This window comes from Ilyonectria robusta (genome assembly GCF_021365365.1).
Source record: "Ilyonectria robusta strain PMI_751 chromosome Unknown BGZ61scaffold_5, whole genome shotgun sequence".
NCBI lineage: Eukaryota > Fungi > Ascomycota > Sordariomycetes > Hypocreales > Nectriaceae > Ilyonectria > Ilyonectria robusta.
In genome coordinates, this window is record NW_025764439.1 from 1,101,981 (window position 1) to 1,127,508 (window position 25,528).

The 25,528-nt window shown below is 54.2% G+C and overlaps 9 protein-coding genes across 9 annotated transcripts; 4 read left to right on the forward strand and 5 right to left on the reverse strand.

The window, feature by feature from the left end:
* Nucleotides 1–310: 310 nt before the first annotated feature.
* BGZ61DRAFT_183592 (uncharacterized protein) lies at nucleotides 311–1,568 on the reverse strand. The gene has a single exon (XM_046237712.1). It carries the CDS (start codon nucleotides 1,281–1,283, stop codon nucleotides 549–551), a length of 735 nt encoding a protein of 244 aa, XP_046107571.1. The 5' UTR covers nucleotides 1,284–1,568; the 3' UTR covers nucleotides 311–548.
* Nucleotides 1,569–2,043: 475 nt separating this feature from the next.
* BGZ61DRAFT_183569 (uncharacterized protein) lies at nucleotides 2,044–2,947 on the forward strand. Its single transcript, XM_046237711.1, has 2 exons — nucleotides 2,044–2,143; nucleotides 2,237–2,947. Exons 1-2 carry the CDS (start codon nucleotides 2,125–2,127, stop codon nucleotides 2,809–2,811), a joined length of 594 nt encoding a protein of 197 aa, XP_046107572.1. The 5' UTR covers nucleotides 2,044–2,124; the 3' UTR covers nucleotides 2,812–2,947.
* A 558-nt stretch (nucleotides 2,948–3,505) lies between these two features.
* On the reverse strand, nucleotides 3,506–4,205 carry BGZ61DRAFT_446554 (uncharacterized protein). The gene has a single exon (XM_046245222.1). The coding sequence runs from the start codon at nucleotides 4,116–4,118 to the stop codon at nucleotides 3,729–3,731; it is 390 nt and encodes a 129-aa protein (XP_046107573.1). The 5' UTR covers nucleotides 4,119–4,205; the 3' UTR covers nucleotides 3,506–3,728.
* A 7,016-nt stretch (nucleotides 4,206–11,221) lies between these two features.
* Nucleotides 11,222–12,110, forward strand: BGZ61DRAFT_183638 (uncharacterized protein). The gene has a single exon (XM_046237713.1). The coding sequence runs from the start codon at nucleotides 11,334–11,336 to the stop codon at nucleotides 11,793–11,795; it is 462 nt and encodes a 153-aa protein (XP_046107574.1). The 5' UTR covers nucleotides 11,222–11,333; the 3' UTR covers nucleotides 11,796–12,110.
* A 284-nt stretch (nucleotides 12,111–12,394) lies between these two features.
* BGZ61DRAFT_346788 (kinase-like domain-containing protein) lies at nucleotides 12,395–14,650 on the forward strand (the record flags this gene model as incomplete). The annotated part of the gene is made up of 7 exons (XM_046239915.1): nucleotides 12,395–12,437; nucleotides 12,697–12,819; nucleotides 12,981–13,092; nucleotides 13,154–13,358; nucleotides 13,410–13,565; nucleotides 13,653–14,104; nucleotides 14,155–14,650. 7 exons carry the CDS (start codon nucleotides 12,395–12,397, stop codon nucleotides 14,648–14,650), a joined length of 1,587 nt encoding a protein of 528 aa, XP_046107575.1.
* Nucleotides 14,651–16,210: 1,560 nt separating this feature from the next.
* On the reverse strand, nucleotides 16,211–18,114 carry BGZ61DRAFT_529733 (transcription factor PAP1-domain-containing protein; the record flags this gene model as incomplete). Its single annotated transcript, XM_046253449.1, has 3 exons — nucleotides 16,211–16,463; nucleotides 16,518–17,545; nucleotides 17,611–18,114. 3 exons carry the CDS (start codon nucleotides 18,112–18,114, stop codon nucleotides 16,211–16,213), a joined length of 1,785 nt encoding a protein of 594 aa, XP_046107576.1.
* Nucleotides 18,115–20,811: 2,697 nt separating this feature from the next.
* BGZ61DRAFT_529734 (glucose-repressible protein Grg1) lies at nucleotides 20,812–21,082 on the reverse strand (the record flags this gene model as incomplete). The annotated part of the gene is made up of 2 exons (XM_046253450.1): nucleotides 20,812–20,905; nucleotides 20,961–21,082. The coding sequence occupies 2 exons, from the start codon at nucleotides 21,080–21,082 to the stop codon at nucleotides 20,812–20,814; spliced, it is 216 nt and encodes a 71-aa protein (XP_046107577.1).
* Nucleotides 21,083–22,934: 1,852 nt separating this feature from the next.
* On the forward strand, nucleotides 22,935–24,532 carry BGZ61DRAFT_569272 (uncharacterized protein; the record flags this gene model as incomplete). The annotated part of the gene is made up of 4 exons (XM_046256023.1): nucleotides 22,935–23,129; nucleotides 23,178–23,898; nucleotides 23,949–24,133; nucleotides 24,158–24,532. The coding sequence occupies 4 exons, from the start codon at nucleotides 22,938–22,940 to the stop codon at nucleotides 24,401–24,403; spliced, it is 1,344 nt and encodes a 447-aa protein (XP_046107578.1). The 3' UTR covers nucleotides 24,404–24,532.
* Nucleotides 24,533–24,623: 91 nt separating this feature from the next.
* On the reverse strand, nucleotides 24,624–25,300 carry BGZ61DRAFT_475153 (pre-rRNA-processing protein TSR2; the record flags this gene model as incomplete). Its single annotated transcript, XM_046248651.1, has 2 exons — nucleotides 24,624–25,189; nucleotides 25,264–25,300. The coding sequence occupies 2 exons, from the start codon at nucleotides 25,298–25,300 to the stop codon at nucleotides 24,624–24,626; spliced, it is 603 nt and encodes a 200-aa protein (XP_046107579.1).
* Nucleotides 25,301–25,528: the final 228 nt, after the last annotated feature.

Consider the following 25,528-nt stretch of genomic DNA (forward strand, 5'->3'; position numbering starts at 1 on the left):
CTCTCTGGCATTGTGAAGCTCGGCCATTAACCTCTTTGTAGATAGGGCGATTGGTGTGGCACCTTGCTCTCATGGTGGTCTATTCTGAGCTAGATGGAGTGGCTTACCGTCTTACAACTATTCATAGAGCTCCACTAATATTTGAATCGTGTCCTTGTGATACTACTAATTGGCGAGTGTTGGCTCTGGGCTTCCTACAAAGGCACTGTCAAAGGGGTAGGCTCAAGTTTCTAATACCTCATCATTTGCCCAGCAACCACAAAGCCAGGTGCAACAAATATTCTATCTTGGGCGTCCAGGTTTCTCGAGTGTCGTCATTCAAGACAATCTTCATTGTAGAGTCATGGGGGCGTGATGGCGTAGTCCATCACGAGTCAGTGGATGAATCGGCACCTTTAACTCGAGGTACGATAACTGGATAATGACTGACGTGTGTGCAATGCACTCAGACGAAGTTTTCTTTTAAAAAAAATTGGCCAATCGACGGAGCAGACAATACTCATTGCAAACTCTCATGCCAGCGTATATCCCCTACTGCACCGTGGCCTTCACTGCTTCAGGGCAACAGGAGCAGCATTGTTGCCAGGCCACTCGGTCCGACCCAGCTTGATAATTTCATCAGCCTCAACAAACCAGTACTTGCTAGGCGCCTTGCCCTCATCGGCCAGCTGAGCGGCCCGAACTGCGGCCCTGGCAATCACATCAGCCTCCTGTCCAAGTCGGTCCTTGATGCCAGCGCTGATGGAACCTAGCGCATTGACCACAGTCTGAAACTGGCTCTCTCCGATTCGACTTTGCTCACGGTGGCCCAATATCAGGCCTGGCTTGACAATGATGGCCTGCTCAAAGTCCAATTCCCGGATCGCATCTTCCACGCCATTCTTCATCTTCCCGTACGGAGACATGCCGGCAATGAAGCCGCGCGTGCCCGCGCCAGATATAAAGACATAGGTCCGGGCACCGGCGTTCTTGGCAGCCTTGGCCAGCTCGACGTTGAGGTCGTGGTCAATCTTCCACTGGTTGGCGAGGCCGCCGGCAGCAGCGCGCGTTGTGCCGAGCGCGGAGAAGACGGTCGCGGGAGGGGGCTTCAGGCCGGTGAGGGCGGCTGCCCACTTGGTGGTGTCGGTCTCGATGAGGGCGTCGAGGTGTGCCGAACTGGCGTGAGGGGCGCGACGGGTGATGGTGTTGACGGGGTTGAAGGTGTCGAGGGCGAGGAGTGTAGAGAGAATGTTGGAGCCGACGAGGCCGGTGGAACCGATGATGGCAGTGGAGGGCGTAGTCATGGCGAAGATGATGACGTCGGTCGAGACGATGGGTTATTTGGAGTTGTGGGTTTGTTTAGACGTCGAACTGTCTCAAGGTCCGCAGAGATAAGAAAGCTCTGAGGTGCGACAAGATTTGATGGTGCGTAAGGCGTAAAGGGGTATCTTAGAGGGGTTGGGTATCGAGTGTCACACAGCAAGGAGATGAATAGATCGGAACTGGATGAAGCTTTGATTTACATCAGAAGGATGACAGGGAGAGAGCTCGTGACGGTTAGGCCGGCAATGCACTTTAAGACATGTCTCTGGCGTTTTTGCGGGCAGCGGAGCGGACTTAAGGTTAACTTCGCGGACGCTGTGACCACAGCGCCAGCGACGACATGGCTCCTGATTGTCCATTTTCGGAGCTGGAATGCGTTGGAGATCGGGCCGAGGCTCGGAACTCTCTAGTCAAGACGTTGGAGGAGCTTTACTCAAGGTCACTTACATGGGCAGAATATGCCACCCGTTGCGGTTGGCGGTTGGCGGTTGGCGATTGAGTGCTGACAGGTACGTTCCTTCAATGTCACCTCAGCCTGTACCTGGGGCCGTACCAATTGAGGTTACGGTGCAGCCAACGCCAAGCCGATCCCCTCGACCTACCCTGGAGCCATACTGGACCCCCCACCCCACCAGTAATCCCAGCCTGTGCATGTGCAAGTGCAACCTGAGCCGCGACATCTCACCTCTGCCTGGCGCTGACTTCAACCACCACACCACGTAACGACCTCGCTCACTTGTCTCCTGCTTTTCAATCTCACTATCCGCAGTGGTTTGCAACCTCTCCAGCTTCCAGCGACCGCAATTGCAACCGTCTTCCACAATGGCTACTCAGTACGAAGGTCAGCAAACCTACCCCTCCCATCATCACCCCGCAACACCACCAGTCCAATATATTCAATATCCAGCCTCCAACATCTAACACAGCATCGCAGTCGAGCACAATGTTAAATTCTCCGAGCCCCGTCGCTCCGGCCGCCGCGTCGACATGGCTTCCTTCTTCTCCCTCCTCAACCAGCTGAGCGAACCCTCGGGCGACCAGACGCCCCAGCACAACCCGCACGCCACACCAACCCCCGTCGACACAGCCGCCCTCTTCCGTCTCCTGCAGGACCAGCTGCAGACGCTCCACACCACCGCCCCCAGCGCTGACAACCGCGAGTTCCTCGAGAGCCTCATCACCTCCCTCGAGGACGACATTCACGACCCGCCCACCCGCCTGCGCGGCGTCACCCAAGAGTTCGTTGACTCGCTCGACCGCGTGAACCGCAAGAAGCTCGACCAGGACGACGACTGTGCCATTTGCAAGGTTCCCTACCTCGAGGATGAATACTGCCTCGTTGTTGAGCTCCCGTGCAAGGGTCGCCACCAGTTCGATCTGGAGTGCGTCGGCCCGTGGTTGCGCAGCAAGGGCACCTGTCCCATGTGTCGCGAGGAGATGGGCCGCAAGAAGGAGGTGCCTGTCGTTGAGGATGACGAGGAAGATGATCCGGATATGATGTATGCCTAAGCGAGGAGTTTCTGGAACGTGGAGAGTGAATCGAGGATTATGCATGGCTTTGGCGTATGGGCGTTCTAGTGGTGGCGGTGGCGGTGGATTTTGAGCATGTTTGAGCCGGCGAGCTTGGTCGCCTGGCTCTATTTCAATGCATATTGATGAAGCAGATGTTTTCCAACTACAGTTACTTGTTGATCAGATTCGCTTATGTCTCTCCCTCCACCTCCTTTATCTTCCTCTAACTAAGTCCTATCTGGTCACCATCGGCGTAATTGCATTGCAGAGGATGACGTGAGGAATAATTAATGCACAAAAACGTCCTTACATATACCCCCTAGTTGAGGCTACTACGGTCGTGAGGCAAGAAATCCGACGAGAGCATATCTCCGCCGTCTACACGGAGGTGTTCGGGGATACAGGGTCGTAAACTACCGCCCGTACTCAAGACAACGTCTACCTAGGCAAACAAGGATGAACAAATCAGGTAATTTCAGAAGAGTATTGCTATTCGTGTCACATTCGAAATACTTCTCACATACTTAAGTATATAGACTTCTTTTATTAAAAAGTGTTAATAATGTATATGTTAGTAGGTTTAGTTTAAAAAATAAAATAAGCTTTATTTTAAGTATTTATTCTCTCAAGTTCGACTAATTCATTTCTAATTTTTAATTTATTTTGGAGTCAAAACTGGAACTTTTCATGGCCGGCTTTGTCTCGATATTTTGCTCGATAGAGGTAGTCACATCTAGCTTTGCTGTAGAAGCGCTCCGTCCATTTAGACTGACTTTGTTGGACTAAGTGTGTAAGTCGATAACCCAACATATTACCCCGACCACAGTTGTATTCCCTCCTCGTCATATGTTTCTTCTTTCCTGGACATAGAATTATCCCTTCGAACAACTTCATCTTCCCACTCATACGTATCCTCACGCCCGTGGTAATTTTCCCTTCTTCTCCGGGCTCTTCTCCCTGCTCGCCCCTCCCTTCCTCACCTCGGTACCGGCATCATTTTCTTTCACAGGTTTGCTAATATCTTTATTCGCGCCGCTCGTCGCCAATGGATCTGCCCCTGTTTCGCCCTTCTTTGCGCTCCGGGCGGCCGCTTCCTCCGGCCTTGGCTCGTGAGCGTTGAACGCAATATCGGGGCGGTCCCTTGCTATGTCCTCATCGCGGCCGGACTTGGTATGTTCGTCCGTCCCCGTACGAAGGGTTTTGCGGTCCTGTGAGTCTTTGTAGGGGGCTCGGGAACGAGTGGAGGTGTGGATGGGCCGTCTGGTGCTTATCATAGTCCGGAGTACGGTACGGAGCGGTAACATGTTGGCAAGTAGCAGCGAGGAGGAGATGGTTCGAGGTTGTAATTGAGAATATATATTCCAATGCGGTGTGAAGAAACAATATTTTTCGAGTTTGATCCGAGCGACAGTTTTTATGTTGAGACACAATATCCACCTCAAAGTTTGATGGTTGTAATACTTGACGTCACCGGGTGCTGACACAAATACATATCGGCGTCATTGACACAACAGCCCTAAGAAACGTATGTATTTCACCAGTAGATCAATACTTAATTATAATGGCTCGAAGGCTGTCGTTGAATGGTATGACGTCTAGGCGTCAAGTATTCTTCCTCCTATAGTCAGAGGATCGAGCCGCGAGTTACCCTACACTGCCCGCCCAGCAGCCAAATAAGTAGCATGACACTGCGTGAAATGAACTTCAAAACATACAAAATTTACCAGACTTGAAGTTCTGGAGATGGAACTGGGCACACGAGGAAGGTATTTTGAGGGTTGGGATCACAAAATGGTACATAGAGTTGAAGGGACTGCTCTGTAAGTTAGGCAATGATGCACTTCTAATCGTGTACTTCACGACCCCGAGAGAGAGGTTTGTATCGGGCGAAAATCTGCTGTGACAACCCAAGCAAAAACATGTCAGATTGCCACATGTTTGGCTATCGTTAATATTGTACAGATCACGGCATTATTTTGGTACCTCGAGCAAGGTATCCTCGAAACTACATGCATCTCTGGCAAAAATATTATCGCCGACTACAATTTAAAGTAACTATTGATATTACGAGTTCGCCTAACTGTTCCGTGGCATGTCCATCAATATCTGATGCCTTTTCCACAACTCGGGCCAGTTGGAACCAATGACGTCCTTGACAACCCTTGGCGAGAGTGCATCTCGAGAGGTCTCCACGAGGTAAGTGTATTTCGACAAGTTTGGGAAGTCTGGAGGGCGCCTGATAAAAAAGGAGGAGGCCCTGAAGGCACGTTTAAGGAGGCAATGCAAAGTTCGGTCTCAAGGGCATAGAATTCTTCCCGAAGCTTGGAAGCTCGGCAAAGCAGGATATGTATCTTGTTCGTGTAATGGTGTTTTAATATTAGAGGTCGACGTTGGACAACCGATAGTATCTAGAGGACATGGTAAGCAAGGTGATTTGAGACAAAACTAATGTAGAGAACCCCTGAGCGAGGGTTAGGGCGAGGGCGCCGTTTATGTGGTGTACATGACGGCAAGCACACCGGCCAAGTCTAGAAGACCGCAGTTCCGTGAATAGTCACTTTGAATCGGAAATCGTTGATGTTTCATTAGAAACAAGATGGCTCGCCGGAGCAAGATGTCCATTTCGTTCGCATGCTGGGGCGTCTACATAGATGTCAGGCCGGCATCATGCTAGATGGCAATAACGAATAGTCTTGAGACTTAAGCAAGACCATCCGAGGACTCCGGCAGGCAGAATTAACAAATCGTTCCGATAGGGCATCAAACATGCATCAACGACAGAGACATGTCTGGTCACCTTGCCTTGCAGAGTTGAGGGTGTGCTGGCACAGGCGTCCGTGCCCAAGGTCATTTGACTCCATGTCGTATCAAGTTCGATAAGACGGGAAACGATGTGATGAGCTCTGCTTTAGCAGCATTGATCGACTCCGTACGTAGTACGCCCAACCGCCGAGCATAACAGCGTCTTCTCCGTAACCTTAGTTGTTTGACCTACGTTTCCCCAAATCAGACCTGGCCGGGACTAACAGTGGCGCCGGGCCGAAGCCTTGGAGCAATGGCCCGGTTTATGGTCTGTGGTCTGTGATATTGGTCTCTGGTCTGTGATATTGGTCTGTGGTTCCGATGGAGCCTGTGCTCAAGACGACAGATCCGCGTCAGCCGCGGGCTTTTTCCTTGGCGGGTGTCGTGGATAAGGGGCGAGATTACTAGTCGCCTGCTGTGTCCTGCATCTGACCAAAGCTTTGGGCTACTGGCCGACAATGGGTTGATGATTGACGCCGGACTGTTCGGTGACTGCGTTTGCTACGAAAGCGTGGAGTAGTCAACGGTCCCGCCTGGATAGCGCAGGCGCAAGGGCATTCTCTAACACGGAATGCCATTAAAGAAGGCAACCGTCTCATATGGCTGGACACCCTGAGCACTTAGGTGCCGCTTCGTCAGTCGTTTATGGGCTTTGCTTGCCACCCGAGGAGTCAAAGCGCAGCGAAGGGAGAGTCTAGCAGAAATATTACTACGTAGTAACTTCGTTCTTGGGGTTGGCGTGTTTGTTGAGTAGAGTTGAACATGAAAACTGGTCGTGGCTTGGAGCTACATGCCGGGAGAGAGAGGCTGTCACGGGCCGTCAGAGGGCCGACCTTTGCCAAACAAAGGGCGTTGAAGCGGACCAACACACGAACTGAGCCCGCGGAGTAATAAATGCTGGCGATGATCGCGATCTGGCCCGCCACATTTGACCTGTCAATTGTTGCATCATCTCGTGGGCCTGGTAGACCCTGCCTGTCAACCACCAGCCTGTATTTGTCTTGCGCTTAGGCGGTCAACTGTCCAGGGAGTGATGAGGCATGGCACACGTAGCATCGATAAAATTTGCATAGGTACACATGCGCATGGGCTTCGGTGCATCGAGAAGACTCACATTGCCGTACGGGCGTCGATCAGGTTGGCGTTGGGGATTTGGCTGTTGCCTGCGGCATCACCCGACGGGTGCGTCAATGAGGCTTGTGGCGATGTCAATTGCTTCTAGAACGATTCCGTGTCAGTTTCCAGCGATCACCACCCACGAAGCCCGATTGGCTGAGGACGGTGCTAGGGTCCAATGTTCGTGGCGAGCTGAAGCCCTGATCCAAGGGCCCCTCTCAGGCCAATCTAAACCAACAACTGGCGCGTCAACGATGAACCCTGCACGGGCGTCCCGGAGGAGCGGACAGAGCAGGTCTAGAGGTCTGGAGGTCTGGAGGTCTGGAACGACGTTGGACAAACCCCAGCATTTTTCACATGCGTCCGTCTGGCATTTGACAATCTACAGACCCTGGCCAGGCCTGTTTGGGGAATGCATGCATGAGCCACGCCTGAAAGTGATGGCCACGATACCCGGTTTCAAAGGTGGACGATAACCGCTGCTCACCCAGGTCACCCAGGGCATGTTTCAGCATCCAGTTAGGCGCGGGTGCGGCGTCAAAAGAATAGGAGGATCGACAGCCGTGGGTCAGCTGAATTGATGAACATGGAGAGCACCATCGAGAGCGGGCCCCCTACGACGTCAGGTCAGCCCTGGAACATATCCCGGAACATATCCTGGAACGTTGGGGACAGGTTGCAGGTGTGAAACGCAGGACTGGAAATGGAGCCGGGGAGCTGAGGCTTCTGGAAGAGGTCGGCTGCAGAAAGAGGCGTCGCCGTTAGGCAGGGGAACCAGGGCGGTTATTTGCTTTTTTCTGCCTTCACCGTTAAGTTATTTCACACAGCTCCATCCAGCTGGTACATGGCAGGTACTATGTGTGCATCGCAGGATGAGATGGAGGCTGATGTGAGCGATAGATTGTGTGGGAAGATGGAAAATAAAAATATCAATGCACACTCTGCTACACCACTTAGCTGATGGACCCCCACTGACCCGACTTGCTGTATCCATACCTCTAGTACTATATTCCGTTGGTGTTAATAAATCGTCGAGGAATCTGGTCCGTCCGGGGGGAGAGGCGGCAAGTACTACGTACGCTGCACTGAGTATGTATTCTTGGGGTAATTATTGTATCAGTCTGTCCCAGAATATCTCCGAGGATGACGAAAGGGGGGAGATGAGTTGGCGCTGCGGGCATCTCCGTCGCTTATCTGCAAGTCAATGTACTGTACTCCGTATTCTGTAAGGGCCCCATGATGGACGATGGAAGGCTTCCAGAAAGGGGCAGGGTCACATTGCAGATCATGCAGCTGGTAGATGATGGAGGTACTTGAAGTGAAGCAAACCGAGGTACCGTGGTTGTGTGTGAAGTACGAAGTAGGTAAGCCTGTCGTGTCGTTCATCTCAAACCAACAGGGTCTGGATGAAGCCACGAGGGCAAAGCGGGGGGGAACCTGGTCCAATGGATCGGGCCCGACCAAGTGCATAGGGTTCCTGAGCATGTTGGTTGGTTTGATGGTGATTGACACGGCGGTTGGGCTACTCGCTAAGGCCCCGATTCACCGAACGGGCGGCGGGCTGCGAGTCGGCTGACGAGGCGTTGCGAGGCAAAAGATGGCGGTGGATAGCTGACCAACAAGCACATTTCCAGATCTCCGAAGCGCTGGGCCTAGGGAACGAGAGCACGATCGCCGCGTGTCCGTGGTGGCCCAGCGTAGTGGCCGCGCCCAAGCATCTACGGGGATGGCTCAGGGTCGGGACCTGTGGCTTGAGTTACGGCGGGCGCCATGTGTTGAGCTGGGTGACGGCGACAAATGACGTTGCGGACGTGAGGCGAAAGGGCTGGCCGCTTGACGGTTAAGCGATTGCCTAGCGGAATGCCAGAGCGGGCGGTAGCCTTGTTGCTCACCCGTCGTCCAAGACATCGGATCTCTGTGCTCGACGGGGTATAGTAGGTAAGTAAGACAAAGCCCCGTGTAGTCTAGCTTGGCCAAGGTAGGTAGGTGTATCACGACCTGTAGACTGTAGGCTGTAGGCTGTACAACGTAACACAACCTACAGTCCTCCGTAATACGGCACGGTACTAGCAGAGGGCACAAGAGAACGGGCGGCCACCTACTTAGCAGGCCCCGAGTCCCCAGTCTCCAGATTGGGTTGCATCCACCGCGTGGCTGGCCCCTCTGTCTGCCGAGGGTGATGAGGCCGACGATGGAGGCCCATGACACCATGATTCGCGGAGCAGGCTCTGCAGGGCCACTACCTAGTACCGATTGACCGATAGGGGCAAGGTACATATCGCAGCACAAGCACGGTAGCACGTATCGAGCCTCACCCCTTCGTCCTAACTTCCCAAGTTTTAGGGGGCGTCCAGCGCTACTCCGTTCCGGTCCTGGGCGGCGCAGCGGCCTCTTTGGCTCTTGGGGGGCGGATTGCCAAATGGCCCGACGGTGCCAGTCTTGCCAGTTCTGGGAAGCCGGACATTGGACATTGGGCGCTGACATTTGGTGACACTGGGGCAAACCATGGGGAGCTTTTGCCATCGCGAACGGTTCACTTGTTGCCGGCGGGGGGCGGCGAGTGGGCGGGCGTATGGCCACAAGTACCCGTTCTAGCCAAGCTCCCGTCGGGCATGCCGAGGACGCTGAGGGGCCTTGGAACAAGTGGCTTTGATGTGGCTTCCCGCGATCGACGGGCAAAGAAAGAGGCGAAAAAAGAAACCAAGAGGAGATTTGTTGATGAGATCTAGATGCTAGTTGAGGCGGGAAGCCTTTGGCCTACAACCTGTTTCCCCTCCCCTTTCATTCCTTTTCTTCCTCTCCGGTTTGTACGAGACGTTGTACATAAGCCTGGTGGCAAGGCCTCTGGTCACGAGAAGCGTCATGACGGGCCTAAATCCTGCCATGGGTTTGGTAGTGGGAAGCCGGACGGCGGCGGCACGGCAATAGTTACATCGTGGCAAGCCTTGTCACAAGCCAGCCAAGTGTGCTTCGAGTGATGAGTCGCCCAATGTGTCAGGAAGCACTTGGTCTGAGTCGGTAAGCAGTCGGCGGGCCAGGGACTTGGGGACTTGGGGACTTGGGGGAGGGCACCGTAATACTGAGCCCCCAGGTCCCATCCACGCGGTGGACAGACCCCTCGCCAATGTCCCCCGGGGAGGAGGCGGTGATGGGCGGTGATGGGGGTTCTCAACTCAACTCTGAGCCAGAGCCAGAAACGAGAGCCGCAGGATGGGCCGGGAATAATTTACAAGACCCGGGCGAGAGAGATGGAGGAGGATAGGGACATGACATTCGATTCTTTCATTCGCCCAAACCACCCACCTAGCCCGCCCTGCATGCCGCGACCTGTGCGTCTCCGTCTGGTCCTGCGGGCTTGCATCGCAATCTACAAGACGATAAGTCGCACCAGCCACCGCAAACCAATCGGTGGCAGATCTCGAGGGTTGTCATGTCTCTGGTCCGGATACTGTACAACAAAGAAACGGGATTGTACGCCCCCCCTCCCCCCGGGCGGCAGCGGGCGTACCTAGGCATCTGGACGACTGGACTGTGGAGCTGTGGTGGTGCCCGTTCGTGGTGTCTAGGAGGACGGAGTAGGAGGACGGCGACGGCCAAAGGAAATCCCATGGCTCATTACTCGAATATCCACGATTCGACTATCGATCCATCCCTCCACCCATCCGCCCATCCCCCATCAGCCCATGTCAGGCTAGCCTTCTCCGAGACGGGGTCCAGAGCCCAAGCTCCCTCCCTTCAGCGTGTGGTGTGCGGCGTTGGGGGGGGTTGGTTGGCGGCCGGCTTTCTCGAGGCCGAAAAGAGACGGTCATCAATTACACATGCAGCCCATAGGGCCTAGGCTCGACCGTCAAACAGTCGACGGTTCGTGGCCCAAGCAAGCGGACAGTGGACGACGACGTGCTATGTACATAGTAGGCTCGGTTCGGGGCCCCCCCCCTCATTCCCTCATCCCTCATCCCTGGAAGCGTGGCCCCCTGTAACCCCCTCAGGCAGAGGCCGGCAGGGCCCCTCGACGATGACTGGGCTCAGGGCAGCGCGCAGGACGACGGCGTACTACGCAGTAGGGACGCAGTAGGACAGATCAAACCGGCATCGAGATGATGGCGTTCGAGGAGCGGTGACTAACCACTGATGACTGGACGCCCAGCATCTCGGTCATCTCGTACTCCCTACTCCGTACGCCGTGCAAGTATCTTGGCGGTACCGTACTCCCTACTCCGTACCCCGTACCGCGCCAACTTACTCGTCGATTCATTCAATTCATTCATACACCGTGGTCGTCTCCCCTCCCTCCCCTGTTCTCTAGTCCGTGCTCCCCCCTCCCCCCGCCCACATCAGGGACGGATACCTCAGTTACAGCATCTGCCAGCGCCACTTGGGTCCTTGTGGTACCTTGCCAATCCTCTGTCGTGCTGGCCGCCCCCTTGCGTAGCCTTGAGGTGGGATCATCGTGTATTGACGGCGTGCTTCCGCTGTGGTTTGTGCTGGTGCTGGGTGTAGGGTGTTGGTTCCCTTGATTGAACTTTGTTTGGCCATTGACTGGAGAGGAAAGAAAAAAAAGGCTCCGTCTTAATTACTTTGAGTGCCTTTCTTACCATTTTATGAAGACCGTGTACTTGGTTCTAGTACCTCGATATCCAAGGGACCCTACCTGGGCGTGCGTGCCTACATACCTACCAACCTGCCTACACCACCCTCTAATCCATACCTACCTCACCTACCACCTACCGCCTAGGTACAACAACTACCTACGCAGAGACCCTCCAGGGCTCCTCCCAACCCTCAGACCCTCCAACTCGACCATCCATCCCCTTCCTCCTCCTCCCCGTCCGTCTTCTTCTTCTTCACTGCGACGACTACTCCGCACGAACTTCCCTTTACTTCACATCCGCTGCGTTGCCCTCGTCAACAGCGCCACGCCCGCACCCGCGCCCTCGTCTACGCCTACGCCAACGACAGCGCCAACCCTCACCGGCGTTCAAGCCATCGGCCTCAAAAGGTCCGCGGACAAGTCTCCCTGTCCGCCCTCTCCCAGCAGCGTCCCTCCGTCCCCCTCTCAATAACTACACCAATACGCCCACCGCCCACCGCCGCCGCCAAGTCGCCAGTCCCCCTTCCCGAAGCTGCCTGGTGCTTCCTCCCGCCAGCCACCACCTCCACGACTTGTTACTTGTCAACTACCTCGACCGACGACATCCCCAAAAGCGACCGATCGCCCCAACTGCACTATCGAGCCGATCTCGCCCGCAGTTCCGCCGCCGCCAGTTCAGAACCCACCTTAGAGGTCCAGACCCAGACCGACTGCCAAAGGGTGCCACAGTTCAACTGCCGCCCAGCCTCTCTCGTCTACGGTCCCCTCTCTGCCTCCCCTCCGTTTCCTCCCTTTGGCTCTTTGGCTCCAGGTTCAGGTTCAAGTCGCACAGTCTGAGTTGCAGCCCGAGTCACAGCGGCTCCGTCGTCCTTCCCCCCTCCTTCTCCAGCCTGCCGTCCTCCCTCGACCCTACCTTACTCCCCCTACTGCATACTACGTACAGTGCACCCGGCGCATAATCACCACGGCGCTCCGACTCCACTCTTGCTCGCCCTGGCCTCGAATCTCAGCATGGTGCTTTGCTACCAGTCACGATAATTCTACGTCGTCCTCCGCATCGAGACATCCACGATGGGCAACGGCCAAGGAAAGCCCGTCGACCTCAATGGCGAAGGTACGTGAATCGACGTCTCCATCTCCATCTCCATCCCAATCCGCAGTCCGACCCCTCGCCTCGCCTCGCCGCTCCAGCTCCACGCCAACCATCCTGTCTCCCACGTGTGCCGTGCATGGTGCGGCGTCCTTCCCGCCCTCGCCCCCCCGCCAATTGACGAGAGGATTGCGAGTCCCAGTAACAACGACATGCCGACACGGCACGATGGATGATAATCGCCAGCCGTCTTGTTGAATCACGCTGACTCCCGCCTCTGCAGTAAACCTCAATCATTTCCGCCTCTTGCGTGTCGTCGGCCGAGGCGCCTTCGGAAAGGTGCGCATCGTCGAGCGCAAAGACACCAACCTGGCATTTGCCCTCAAGTACATCCGCAAAGATGAAGGTACGCCGCTGCATCGATCCCCTCCTTCGTCCTACCGAACTTCCTCGACTCCTGTCGCACGCTTCTTGTCTCCGACCATGTCTTGTCCCTCCCACGGAGCGCCTGTCCCTGGTCACACAGTCTGTTTGCTCCGAGACTAATCCTGCCTTCCACAACTACAGTCGTACGATCCGAGAGCGTCCGCAACATCATTCGCGAGCGCCGAATGCTCGAATACGTCAACCATCCCTTCATTTGTAACTTGAGATACAGCTTCCAAGATATCGAGTACATGTACGGCCCCTACCGACCCCCGCAGAGGCTTGTTCTGTTCGTAGCTCACAAGTAGTAACAGGTACCTTGTGGTCGATTTGATGAGTGGTGGCGATCTGCGATTCCACATCTCAAGGAAGACCTTCACCGAGGAGGCCGTCAGGTTCTGGATCGCCGAGCTGGGCTGTGCCCTGAGGTATATTCACGCCCAGAACATCATCCACAGAGATGTCAAGCCGGATAACGTCCTCCTGGACGCCGATGGCCATGTCCATTTGACCGATTTCGTACGTCTGCATCCCTATCGTCTCTCGGACAACCTACTGACTGGAAGCTAGAATGTTGCCTCGGACGTTGTCGTTGGCAGGACTTTGACGAGCAAATCTGGTACCCTCGCCTATCTTGCCCCCGAGGTATATGCTGGAAAGGGATACGATGTTCGTGCGGATTGGTGGTCACTGGGTGTTCTGTTCTACGAGTGCATCTACAACAAGGTATGTTCGAAATGTCTGCTCTGTATGAGGCAGCACCACTCCCGAGTTTGCTCGCGTACCTGATTGACATGGCTCACACGACGATAGCGACCCTTTGATGGAGGCTCCGAAGGCTCTCTCAGCTCGCAAATCCAGGCCGCTAATCCCAAGTACCCCGTCACCCAACCTCCTGTCTCACTAGCCTGCCTCTATGCCATCGGCTCCGCCCTCGACCCCAACCGAGAGAAACGCATGGGATCCACATGGGAGAGCTTTATTCATCACGAATTCTTCAAGGTTTTTGACTTCGATCACCTTGAGCAGAAGCGTATTGAGCCCATTTTCGTCCCCTCCTCCGAGAAGACCAACTTCGACGCCACATATGATCTGGAAGAGTTACTTCTTGAGGAGGCGCCTCTTGAGGCTCGGGCTAGGCGCCAGAAGCCCAGAGAGCGTCTAAAGGATGATGCAACTGACAAGGAGATTCGAGAGGATGAGCTTTACCGAATGATTGAGACCGACTTCCGGCCCTTCGACTACACTGTGGCCGCATATATGAAGTAAGATGAATTGTTTCTTGGATACCTCGTACTTGTGCTAACATCAACAGGATTACGGAAGCTGCCGAAGGGCTCAATGAAGAAGCCCACGCTCAAGCCCACCCCGAACATGACCAAACTCCCCAAGCCATCACGACCGATGAGGCAACACCCATGCCGGCAACGAATGGGTCATACCAATCATCTCCTCTAAACCCCAGCACCAGCAACGAGAGCAGGCAAGGCCGCCCAGTTCGACCGGCTCCTCCTCCTCCGCCCTACCAGAACGACTTCCGCGCTCGACACCACCCCATTATCGCCGGTCAACGTGTGACAAGTCCCACTGGAGGTGTTCAGGTGACACTTGATGGAGGCGGTAGCTGGTCTGAGTTGGCGCGCCAGGACGCCACCCTACCCACCGATGCCAACAGCACCGGCGATGGCAAGAATGAGGGCTCAGGTGGCATGTTTGGATTCCTGAAATCCAAGAAGGGCCGGACTAACAGCCCGAAACCTAAGGAGAGAGGTGTACTGGGCAAGGAAGGCGCAAGAGTTGTCATCGGCTAGAAGGGGATCGCGGCTCACTATGGCTCATTGCGTATCGGCGACGATGGATTGATACCCGGTCTTACGACATGTCGCCTGAGGATGGATGGAGTTGGTGGTTCCCCTGCCGACAGATGCCCGCAATCAGTCGACAGACACAGCACAGCTCCCGTGGTATTATTATAAGGATTGAGTCCCAGCAACATTTATTATCACGAAGTCCCGGATGCGTGGATGATCTACCCACTCGAAGGGCAAGGAATAGAGAGCCCGACAGGGGGAATGAGAAGAAGAGATGAACGACGAGCAACGACCCCCATCTCATTCATCGATACGGCGTTCGGTCATGGTTTACGGCTGCACGCCGCGCCACTCAAGGCTAGAAAGAGACTATCTTCACATGGAGCAGCTGCCGATTTGTTTACAGAAGTCGGAAGACATCAGAGACACGGCATATACGACGCTGTTTATCCATCCCGGACATCTATACACATACATACATCACGATGTACTGTAACACAGCGGCGTTCTTCATCAGATGGGAACCTTTGTCCTGTATTTTTTCTCTACTTTGTTGCCAGGTTGCATGTCTGCACGTTCTGAGTTGAATCATCACATAGCTAGCCGTTTGGGACGTAGTAGACAGGCAGAAAGAGGCGGGACATGGAAAGAAAGGGAGGGAGGCAACGTCGTCTGCTGCAATTTTTTGTTGATCTATTTGATCTTGAAAGCTCATTAGGAATAATACCCCTTTTCAAACTTGAAGTACCGAGACTATCATTTCTTAATTGTCATGTGATCTTATTGAGATGTTCTGACTTGCGTGTCTAGATGCCATGGAGAATGCTATAAAGATGTACAGTCAAAGGCGGGAAAGGCTATTGCATTTCGGAACCATCCACACGGAACCTTGACGCATGTAGGTTTACAGGGGTTTGTCAAGGCTCGGTATCACTCTAACCGGGTTTGTGCGGTATAGGGATGTCAAGTGAAGGACTCTTTATGATTTTCTGTAGAATAGCGCTTGTATGGGAGATTATTCCTAAACTCTTGTCTCCCGTGTCCTTTCTGATGTACACACGATTGGTATTGTCATTGGTACTAACGTACATGACGATCCTGATTAACAGATCACTGTCGTTATCCTAGCACCCCTCTTCCCTCATCCAACTTTGCTTTACCGCGCTCCCACCCGTTAATTCGAAACTCATCACTCAAAAACTCGTGGCGAAAGCAGTATAGCTCCGAGAGGAAATAAAAACAGCAACAAAGCCAAAAGAATGAATGAGACGATCCCCAAATCATAAAGTGGCAAAAGAAAACCTCCCCCCAGATATCGTAACATCTGATCATTTGGTTCCATTGACGGCGAATGCGTGCGAGATGCCGTCTGTAGCCAACTCTCCCTTCCTGGGGTACGATATAAAATCCCGCCATTTGTCCATAAAAACGAAAACAAAGCATCAAATGTGTTTTCCGAACCCGTCCTTTCTGTTGTAAACGCCATGGCCCTTTGTTTGCTCCCGTTACGAGGGTAGCTTGTATTGTACAGCCATCCATCGAGTATATCAACTTCATGGATCATCGCTTTATACTCGTGGCCGACGGAAGGATTCGGACCTTGTCATCTGACTTGATCTCGACGCCAAGTTGTTCCGCGACACAACTCTTTGAAACCTCTTTACCCATGTATTTGGCCAAGATGGTATCAAAGTCAGTCTCTCCAACCACGGGCCCAGTACCTGAACACTTGGCCTTCTTGGTGAGTTCTGAACAGAGACCGTCAAGGTCAAACTCGCCGTTCTGGGCCTTCGGACAGGATTGAAGCTTCTCCCTGTAAAAGTGATTAGTATCTGACACGCATGATTTCGTTTTTGCCGAGACATACCAAAGCTCATTGCAGTTCATGTTCTGCTTCTTGGCGAGAGGTCCATCATCCATGTTTTGCTGAGCATCAATCTCTTCAATGAGATTCTTCTTGTGGGCGGGCGCATTCTTGGCGACGTTGGGACTAGGAGCCACATTGTAGGGCGTGAAGAAATCTGTATCAATGGCGTCGTTGAAGAAGTCATCGAAAGATGGGTTGGATAGGACATTCTCCTGGGGTTCACGGTAGTCGCCGAAGAGCTGAGGGTCGAACTGGCCACCATTCTGTTGAGCGAGCCAGTCGAAGTTAGTGCTGCTCAAGTCGACATTGGAGAATCGCGAGACGGGCTCGCCGTTGGAGACGGATGGATGCTCCTCGCCAATGGTAGTGAGGGTCTCCACGGGTTTAAAGCCCATGGGAGACTGTGTAAAAGGCTCAGGGGAGGTGCCGCAGGATGAGCTAGGGCCTGTATTGGAGTGAGAGGATGCCGAAGGGGAGCTCGTGGCACCGCCGACACTGTAGTTGGCGGAGTCAAGGCTCGCTCGTGAGACATTGGTGGCGGAGCTAGACATTGAGGGGCTGAAGATACCAGAGAACTTGGAAAGATCGTCCTTGTACTGCATCTGCGGCGAATCGTTGCCGTTTGTCAGGCCGTTTGAGGGCGTCGTGGCTGAGACCTGCTGATGCGGGCTGGTGGGTTGAGAGCCAGATTTCTGCGGCTTGTTGGTGGTAAGAGGACCCGGCAGCATGCCGAACTTGGGAAATTCGAATTGGAAGTTGACGTCGCTGAGGTTGTTGACGGCAGCATTGCCGAAAGGGACCTTCTCACGGGGAATGGCCTTGGGATTTGTCATCAGGGTGACTCTCGACTTGTACTGATTGAGTTCGGATGTCATCCGATCAACCTGGGCACGCAGCCGGCTGTTCTCGTGGTTGGCGGCCTCGGATGCCTTCTCCAGCTCTTCGACCTTGGTCTCGAGGTCCTTGAGATGCCTCTCCTTGCGTTCTCTGAAAGCACGCTGGGCCGCTCGGTTCTGAGCCTTGCGCTTCTGTAAGGTGGATTAGTAATTGAACTTGAATCAAGTTACAAGAACGGGAGCAGAAGGAGGCGTACCGAACTGGGTTCCGAGGTGAGAGGCTTGCGGCCAGGCTTCTTGGGGACTTTTTCAGTGCTCTCGCGGCGTTTGGGGTCGTTTCCAGGGCTGTCCTCGTCATCCTCATCATCAGGATGACTGCGCTTCTCATTGCCCTCATTCTCTGTGGAGTCCGACCTGACGGTAGCAGCGGTAGGAATATCTCCGATCATCCTGGCCTGTTCGTCGGCGTTGGTAGCGAAAGAGAAATCGAAGCTGGAGTCGCCAAAGTCGTAGTCGTAGTTGTCGAGGTAGGGACTCTCCTGGTAGGCATGGTTTTGGGAAGACTTGGACCGCATGGGGGAATTCTCAAAGGAAGTTGGCGAGAGGGACAGCGCATTGTGGACGGGCGAGCCAGAGGCCTGTGGCTGCTGCTGCTGCTGCTGCTGCTTGTTGGAGTTGAGGGCAGCGAAGAGCAGGCCCTGCTGTTGCGGGGTCAAGAGGAAGTTTGGTGGCAAGGTGCCGCCAGCGCCAGTGGAAGCCATCGCGAAGGAATTAAGCGGTGGGGAGTGCAAGCGGGGACGATGCGAGGGCAGTCGCGAGACGTGGCGAGAAGGAGGGAGGAGGGAGATGGCGAGGGCGAGGGCAGGATATCAAAGCAAGCTCTCTGCCGTCCGGAGGCTCGGGGGAGGGGGCAAAGAGCCTGAGATGCGGCGACGTCGGAGTAGGCGGGCGCCGGAACGGTGGCGGCAAGGCGAGAGTGAAGCGCAGAGACGTAGAATCAGACGAGGGTTAAAACGGTGATGGCGAGTCCCGAGGGGACGATAGATGGGTGAGGAAACAGAACACACTGTCCGGCAAGGCAAGTGAGATTGGTGATGTCAAGTGGCCAAGTTGGATGATGAAATGGTTGCGATTGCCTGTGTCAGGCGGGATCGAGCGAGGCCCAGGTGAGTTTGGCAGGGCGGCGGGGGTTGTGCTTTGGCTGTGCTCCAGCGGGCAGCGCGCGGCAGGGGGGGCGTCTTAGTTAGGTAGGAGGTATTCTAGGTACAGTGAGCGTCCCACTGTACTGGGTTGCAAAAGCCACTGTAGGTACGTAGGCCCCGTCTGCCCCGTAATGGCGCCTCAGGCGGATGGCCGGCCGGGAGTCGCAGGGCGGCAGCGTCACAGCGTCGCACTATTGATGACAGGCTAGGTAGGCAGGCTGGGCGTGCAGGACGACCACGAGTGGGGGTTGAAAACGAGAAATGTGTTCAAAATTTGCTGCCTGAGTCACCAAAAACGGTTCTAGGTGCTTCTGCGCAGCGAGGGAGGTTGGTGCTTGAAGAACGTGCATATTACGCAGTAGCGAGCAGCTGATGGGAGGTGGAGGCGGATGGAAGAGCCATCATTGTCCATTTGTCAGCCGGAGTCATTGGCGCCGCATTGGTGCCGGCGAAGGAGCAGCGCACGATCCCTTTGGAATCAAAATCCCCATCCTGGGAAGAGCGCCCCCTCCACCCCAATCAACCCGCCAGTCAGCTCATTGCTCACTCCGTTACTCCGTTACTCCGTCACTCGTGCACCTGTTGACACGGAGTTGCGGCGCCTCATCGTTACTTTGGTACCTGCCGGCATTATGGAGAAAGGCTCTCGGCGACCACGGTCCATGCAGTGTAGAGTAACACGAAACGAAACCAAGACCAGGCCAAGACCGCCATCACCGAGAATCACCAGCAAAGGCCACCATCTAGCCAAAGGACCCTGCTCACCGCAGCCTGCATCATCCCATCCATTGGCCCGTCGTCATACCGACATGCCACACGCAAACCACGCTCGGTAATCCCGGTTCTGGCTTGAGTCGCTATTAATTGACACGCCTACGCCCTTCCATGCCCGGCTCTAGATTCCTGGGGTCCTCCCTCTCGCCTCTCGCCTCTCGCCTTTCCCGTCCATCACGGGCCATGCGTCCGTCCCTATCTGCCCATTAACCCACCCTGGCATTAAAACCGCATGGCTTGGTTCTTCCGACGACTCGACTTCTCCATCCTCGATCAGGCTCTCTAGTCCACGATGCACGGCCCTTACGAGTTCGAAACCATGACGTCTTCAGCAAACTCGACGTCTTGCAAGCTTCCATGCTGCACTTGATCAAAGCCATTTCGCGTGGCATTGGCACGGTTACCTGCAGCCATCGACGTCCATTCCTCGACCCGTCTCCCGAAACCTTCTCCAGCCTGACCGGCCCGTGAATCTGGACTTGGGGACGGTCTACCTTGTGCTACTAACCCTGGAAAGTCTCTTGTCAGCCACTTGCTTAGCGAAGGAACCAGCCCCGCGATATCTCCTTATCACCGAAACGCCCCCCAAAACGCCTCCCTATGCGCTATCCTTGACTTCCCCGCCCTCCCGGATTTAGACGGTCCCTCGGAGTTTGCCACCGCATGCATGACATTCTCGACAACGGCCAATTGGCACATTTCCAACATTTCGGGCGGGTTGGACACTCCGGTTACCGAAAACTCCGGTTCCCAACAGCACCCTTTGGTTGCTAGGCTGAACCCGATAGGCCTGGTGCGTATCGCCAGCATGCAACTCTTTTTGGCCGAGGCAACTTCGCCAACGTTCCCGAGCCTCACCCTGGCGCAAATGACAGTCCGGCTGAAAGCGACTGTGATGCACGTTGGGCACAAGTTGGAATTGACCATGATATTGAGAGCATTGTCCCTCATTGCTGGCTATTGCATGCTTCGTTCGAGCTTTGGACGTGGCCACGTAACCTTCTCCGCCCTTGCCGTCGTGAAAACACTTGATATGAAAATTACAGTAATGCCACAGTTTTGCCTGTGATTATGCTCTCGAGATGAGCCCTCTTTTCGCCTGGATAGTCTTAAGTCGACTATAACATCTAACCTGTTTCATAAATACTCCAACAATTCATTCGATCATTTTGTTGGTTCATAACGGGTTCCTGGATTTCTATGGATACCAACGCCCCGTGGTCCAATCGTACGTGTCACCGAGCTGCAAGCATGCTGAATCATCAGTGAGATTCGTCATGTTCTGAAGCTCAGAACTCGAAACGATTCCCATGTGTTGAACTACCATTCACATTATTATGGTTGAGAAGGAGAATGCTCGATACTGATATGAGTTCATCAAAAGTTGGTATTGGCCGCTATCTATTGATTGAGCCTAATGGATCCATTTCATTCGCCATCTCCATTCAACGCCATCCCATTATTCGTGTAATACGAGGTTACTTAGTTCTTGGCAATTTCCTTGTGAACCTCAGCCTTGTTCTCGTGGGTGGTCTGATCGATCTTGTCGCCGACAGCGTCGATGGCAGCATTGGCACTGTACTGTGTGTTAGATGCTGTTCTGTTCGACTATGATCAAATGTTGAACTTACCGAGTGCCGATGGGAGCATTGCTGTCCTTAGCAACCTCCTTGTTGGCCTCCTTGCTGACACCAGAAGTGGCGCCCTGGACGGTCTCAGCGACGTAGTTGAAAGCTTGCTTGGCGGTCTCCATTGTGAAGGTAGTGGTGGATGTAGTAGTGAGTTGTTTGAAAGGTGCTTGTGAGGATTGATTGATTGAAGTGTTGATGTGTCGATGAAGAAGAAAAAGAGAGAGAACGTGGGATGTCTAGGGGTTAAAATAGGCAAGTTGATCTCCCAATGTTTCACTTAGAGCTTGCGATGGGGATGGGATCTCACATGTTGAGGATCTGTGGTGGTCGAAACGTGGAGGTACTGTCTGTTAGATGATCCATAGGCTAGAAGGCAATTTGGGTTGATCCTACTATCATTCAGAACTTTGGCACCGCCAATTGAGAGACATTGTCAAAAGTGGTGACGTCAGAGAAGGTTTTCGTGACAGACAGTGTTGGGCTGGCTACGTCATTGGACCCCACGGTGGCTTTGCATGGAGGATCCCCGCTATAGAAGGGTAGCCTCTTAGGATTCACGGGAATGATCTCGGAGTATAAGCTTGTCGTGCCAGGCACCGTTTCCGGAGCGATTCGATCGTAGTGATTGGGCGACTTCATTGATCCAAGATCCGGGGAGTGTTGGTGAGGCTACGGACGACACCAGCGATCAACAAGGGGCTCCACTCTATCAGGGCCGCCCGTGTGGTTGGCTAGAAAATGCTCCGCCGACGCATCATGACAGCATCACTCTGTCTGTGGCTTGACTGGGAGCATCCGAGCCACTTCCGCTTCAGGTGGTTGCAACTTGTGAGGTTATTTCTTTGTCCACTAGCATTGTGCTGTCATCGAGATCGCCGTCAGGGTGATGCTGAACATGGGTACTGCCGTACTTGCGTAGCTGAGCGAGAGACTTCTGACGTCAATGATGCCACTTGGGGTCTGTGGCTGGTATCTTGTGCATGCCATCACCGGGATGAGAGAATCAAACAGGGTTCTTACAAACACGTGGAGTGTCCTACTGACTCGGGGTCCAAATCACCCGAATCCATGAAGGGTCCAGAGGGGTCATTCCCCCACCTGATATCCCTTAACCCTTTCCAAACCGTCTTACATGGATCGAACCTGCGAGAAACAAGCTTATGCCGAGCTCTCGCCAAGTACTCTTGATCACTTGGCTATTGTCGTTCAGACATGGAACTCCCTTGGCAAGGGTTCAACCCCAGTGCCCCTTTATGAGTGTGTTTGCCAGGATGAAGGCGGCTGCCAACATGTAAACCTAGAAAAAACAATACATGTGAGGAGTATAAGGAGGTCTTGAATTCTTCGGTTACCATTAGTCACAGATAACAGGAACTAGGAATTCAAGCCAACCAACGTAGAAATAGAAGTGACTATGACTACCATGAACGATCAGACCAGCCACTAGACATGTTCTCTGCACTTGCATAGCAACCTTTACAATCAAGGGATTGAACACTTTGCGACTTGTGAAGTTGGTGTCGCCTCTTATCCACTCTCGGTAACTGGCTTGTGATAGGCTGGTGCTAGGCATGGTGGTTAGCTGATACGTTCGCACTCCTCCATATGTTAGAGAGAATCAGATGGCTAGGACCGAGATCCCCTTCTAAATTGTAAATTGGTAATCAGTCTCAAGGTGAATGCATGTCAAGGATGCAGGTTTAGATGTGGTCGCGTGCGATGGAAACGTCGTCGCGGCAGTCACGTGAAGATGATCCTGGCCTGTGCTCCGGCCCCACTGAACCCCGCGATGCCCGGTCAGGAGGTGAGTCTCCATGGTCGGTCAACGTCTCGGATTCAAGGGAGACGGCGCCACAGCTCAAGCTCGACATCCTCCGGAACGCTCTCCTACGACCTCGATTTGTTTTTGAAAGGGGGTGTATAAAGCACCGGGACACTAATTTCATTATATTTCGTCGTTGCGGATAACCAGCCGTCATGGATCTTGCCTACGACCACATCCAGGAGGATGCCTATGCCAAAAAGGAACAGCCCGATGCCAAAGATGGCTCCAAGCCGGAAGAGAGCCACTCTACTCTGAACGATGACTTCCAGGAAGCTTACAAGGCCTTCTCCAACAGCCCATGGGGTGCCAAGCTTGGTGGGTTCTTTGGTAATGTGGTTAAGCAGGTGTGCTAGTCCCTACTGAGCTGCTGATAGTGTCTCTAACATTCCCAGGGAGGAGAAGTCGTCACCCAAGCTCAGAAGGAGCTGGCCGAAGTGGGTGAGGATGCAACCAAGGGGCTTACCGACCTTCGAGCATCGCTGATTAGCCATACTCGAAATCTTTCCCTGACCGTCCCGGCGGTTGTTGCCGGAAGCTCCAAGGACGCAGAGGATGGAGGGACGACACCAACAGCGACCAGAGGAGGAGATAGCATGGCAGAAGGTTCCCAGGAGTCCGAAACCGTGCTCTCCCGACTTCGCGCCGAAGCTGCGAAGCGACTCAAAGACATACAGAAGGCCGAGGATGCCGCAGACGAGGCCCTCCTCCGCTTTGGCAGCAATGTCCGAAACTATCTCCGCGACGCAGTCAGCGTATCCGCACCAGACGCAAACGACCAGAGCGGGACGGTGCTCTTTGAGAGCAAGGATGCACAGGGCAAGAGGGTGATCCACGCCTCAAGATTCGATGCTCAACTGCATGTGATACACACTACGACGGAGAGCTTCAACAAGGACCCGAGCGGTTCTGAATATGATTTATGGACAAAGGAGTTTGACGTCGACAAGAAGACGCCCGACATCAACACGGATTTGCAGAAATACCCTGACTTGCGAGCTACCATGGAGAAGCTGGTTCCCGATCAAATTCCCTACGCCGATTTCTGGAAGCGCTACTACTTCCTTCGTCATGGCATTGAGACGGCCGATGCTAGGCGACGAGATCTCCTCAAAGGTGAGCTGCCGCTAGGATTTACTGACATGCATATGCTAACAGATTCGCAGCCGCCTCCGCCGAGGATGATGTTAAATGGGATGATGATGATTCCGACGAAGAGGCTGACGAAGAGGCTGACGAAGAGTCCGACGAGGAGGAGTCCGACGAAGACGATTCCGATGAAGAAGAGTCCGACGACGAGTCCGACGGTAAACCTGCCGCCACCCCCGCTCCCGCTCCCGCTGCCGCTCCCGTTCCTGTCCCCGCCAAGGCCAAGCCTGCTGTTGTCAAGACCGCTTCCGCGGCATCGTCGACTACCATCCACCCCCCAGCCAAGAACCTCTTGAAGCCAGCCGAATCGCGAAAGTCCAACGATGAGAAGTCCCAGGCCGATAGCGAAGCTAGCTACGATGTCGTTGGCGCAACATCGGGCAAGACGACCCAAACCCCCAACAGCCCTAAGGACTCGAAGAAGGACGAGGAAGATGACAGTGATGATGACAGCGACGCTGACTGGGAATAGAGCCTGGGGGAACCTTGAAGGGAGGTTGAATGGAGCATTGTATATGTGAGATGATGGGAGAGTGTCGTTCGTCCGGCTGGTCGGCGTTCGGTATAGTGACACCCAAAGTGGCAGTTTGAAATAGCCACGAGCCTTGTATCTTTGTTTTGGGTATCAATATCAGGGATCCATGATATTTACTCGCTGCCATGTCTCGGTCAACTCTTGTTGAGCCCGACATTTACCTCTTCTTGGTGACCATGGTAAAGCCATCCTCGTCGACCTGAGGTTCCTGCTTCTGCTTGGGTGCCACTAGCTGGGGAGCGTCGTCCATCTCAACGTCAGCGCCTTCATCCTCATCGTCCGAGTCGTCACTCTCCCAGTCCGTGTCCTGGTCGGCATCATCGGCTTTCTTGAACATCTGGTCCACCTTGGTTCCGTTGCGGTTCATGAACCGGGTCCTCAAGGCGTCGACGTCGTCGAACTGGCCAATGGCGCATCCGGCGCGCACCTTCATGATGTTGGTGGCAACCTCTGTGCCAGAATCGTCGTCGACGTTGACCTCGAACTCGTCAACCATGATTTGGAGCAGCATAGTCTCGACATCCTCCAAGTCGGGCTCCTCGACGGCCTTGGCGAGCGGTGTGTCGACAAACTCGGGGAACAGCTCGGCGATGGCGCCAGCAAACCAGTCGCGCTTGTCGGCGGAGTCGGGGCCGCCCCATTGGTTCTGGACGGAGAGGGTGAGGGCCGGCCAGAGGTGGAGGGCGTAGGCAACGCCCTGCTCGAAGTTGGACTGGCGGGTCGCTGTCCGAGTTGTAGGCATTAGCGGTCATCATATGGACAGAACGGCCTCTGAAGAAGAGAGAAAAAATACATACCCGCTGGGGGCAGCTGTGCGGGCTCTGAGGACGCCATGGTTGGTGATGGTCCGGTGGTTTAGAGTGGTATGGAGGGGTTTGGAGGGGCAATTTGGGGGATATGGGTAGCCTGTGCACAATTTTTTTGGTGTTGACAATCCCACACAAACGAATCCACAATCCGCACTGCTACGCGCACGGGCCACCGAGCTCCTTTAGCACCGTAATTCTGCCCATGCCAATGCCAAGTCTGCATGCAATACCGGGACGAATACCGGGACGCGGA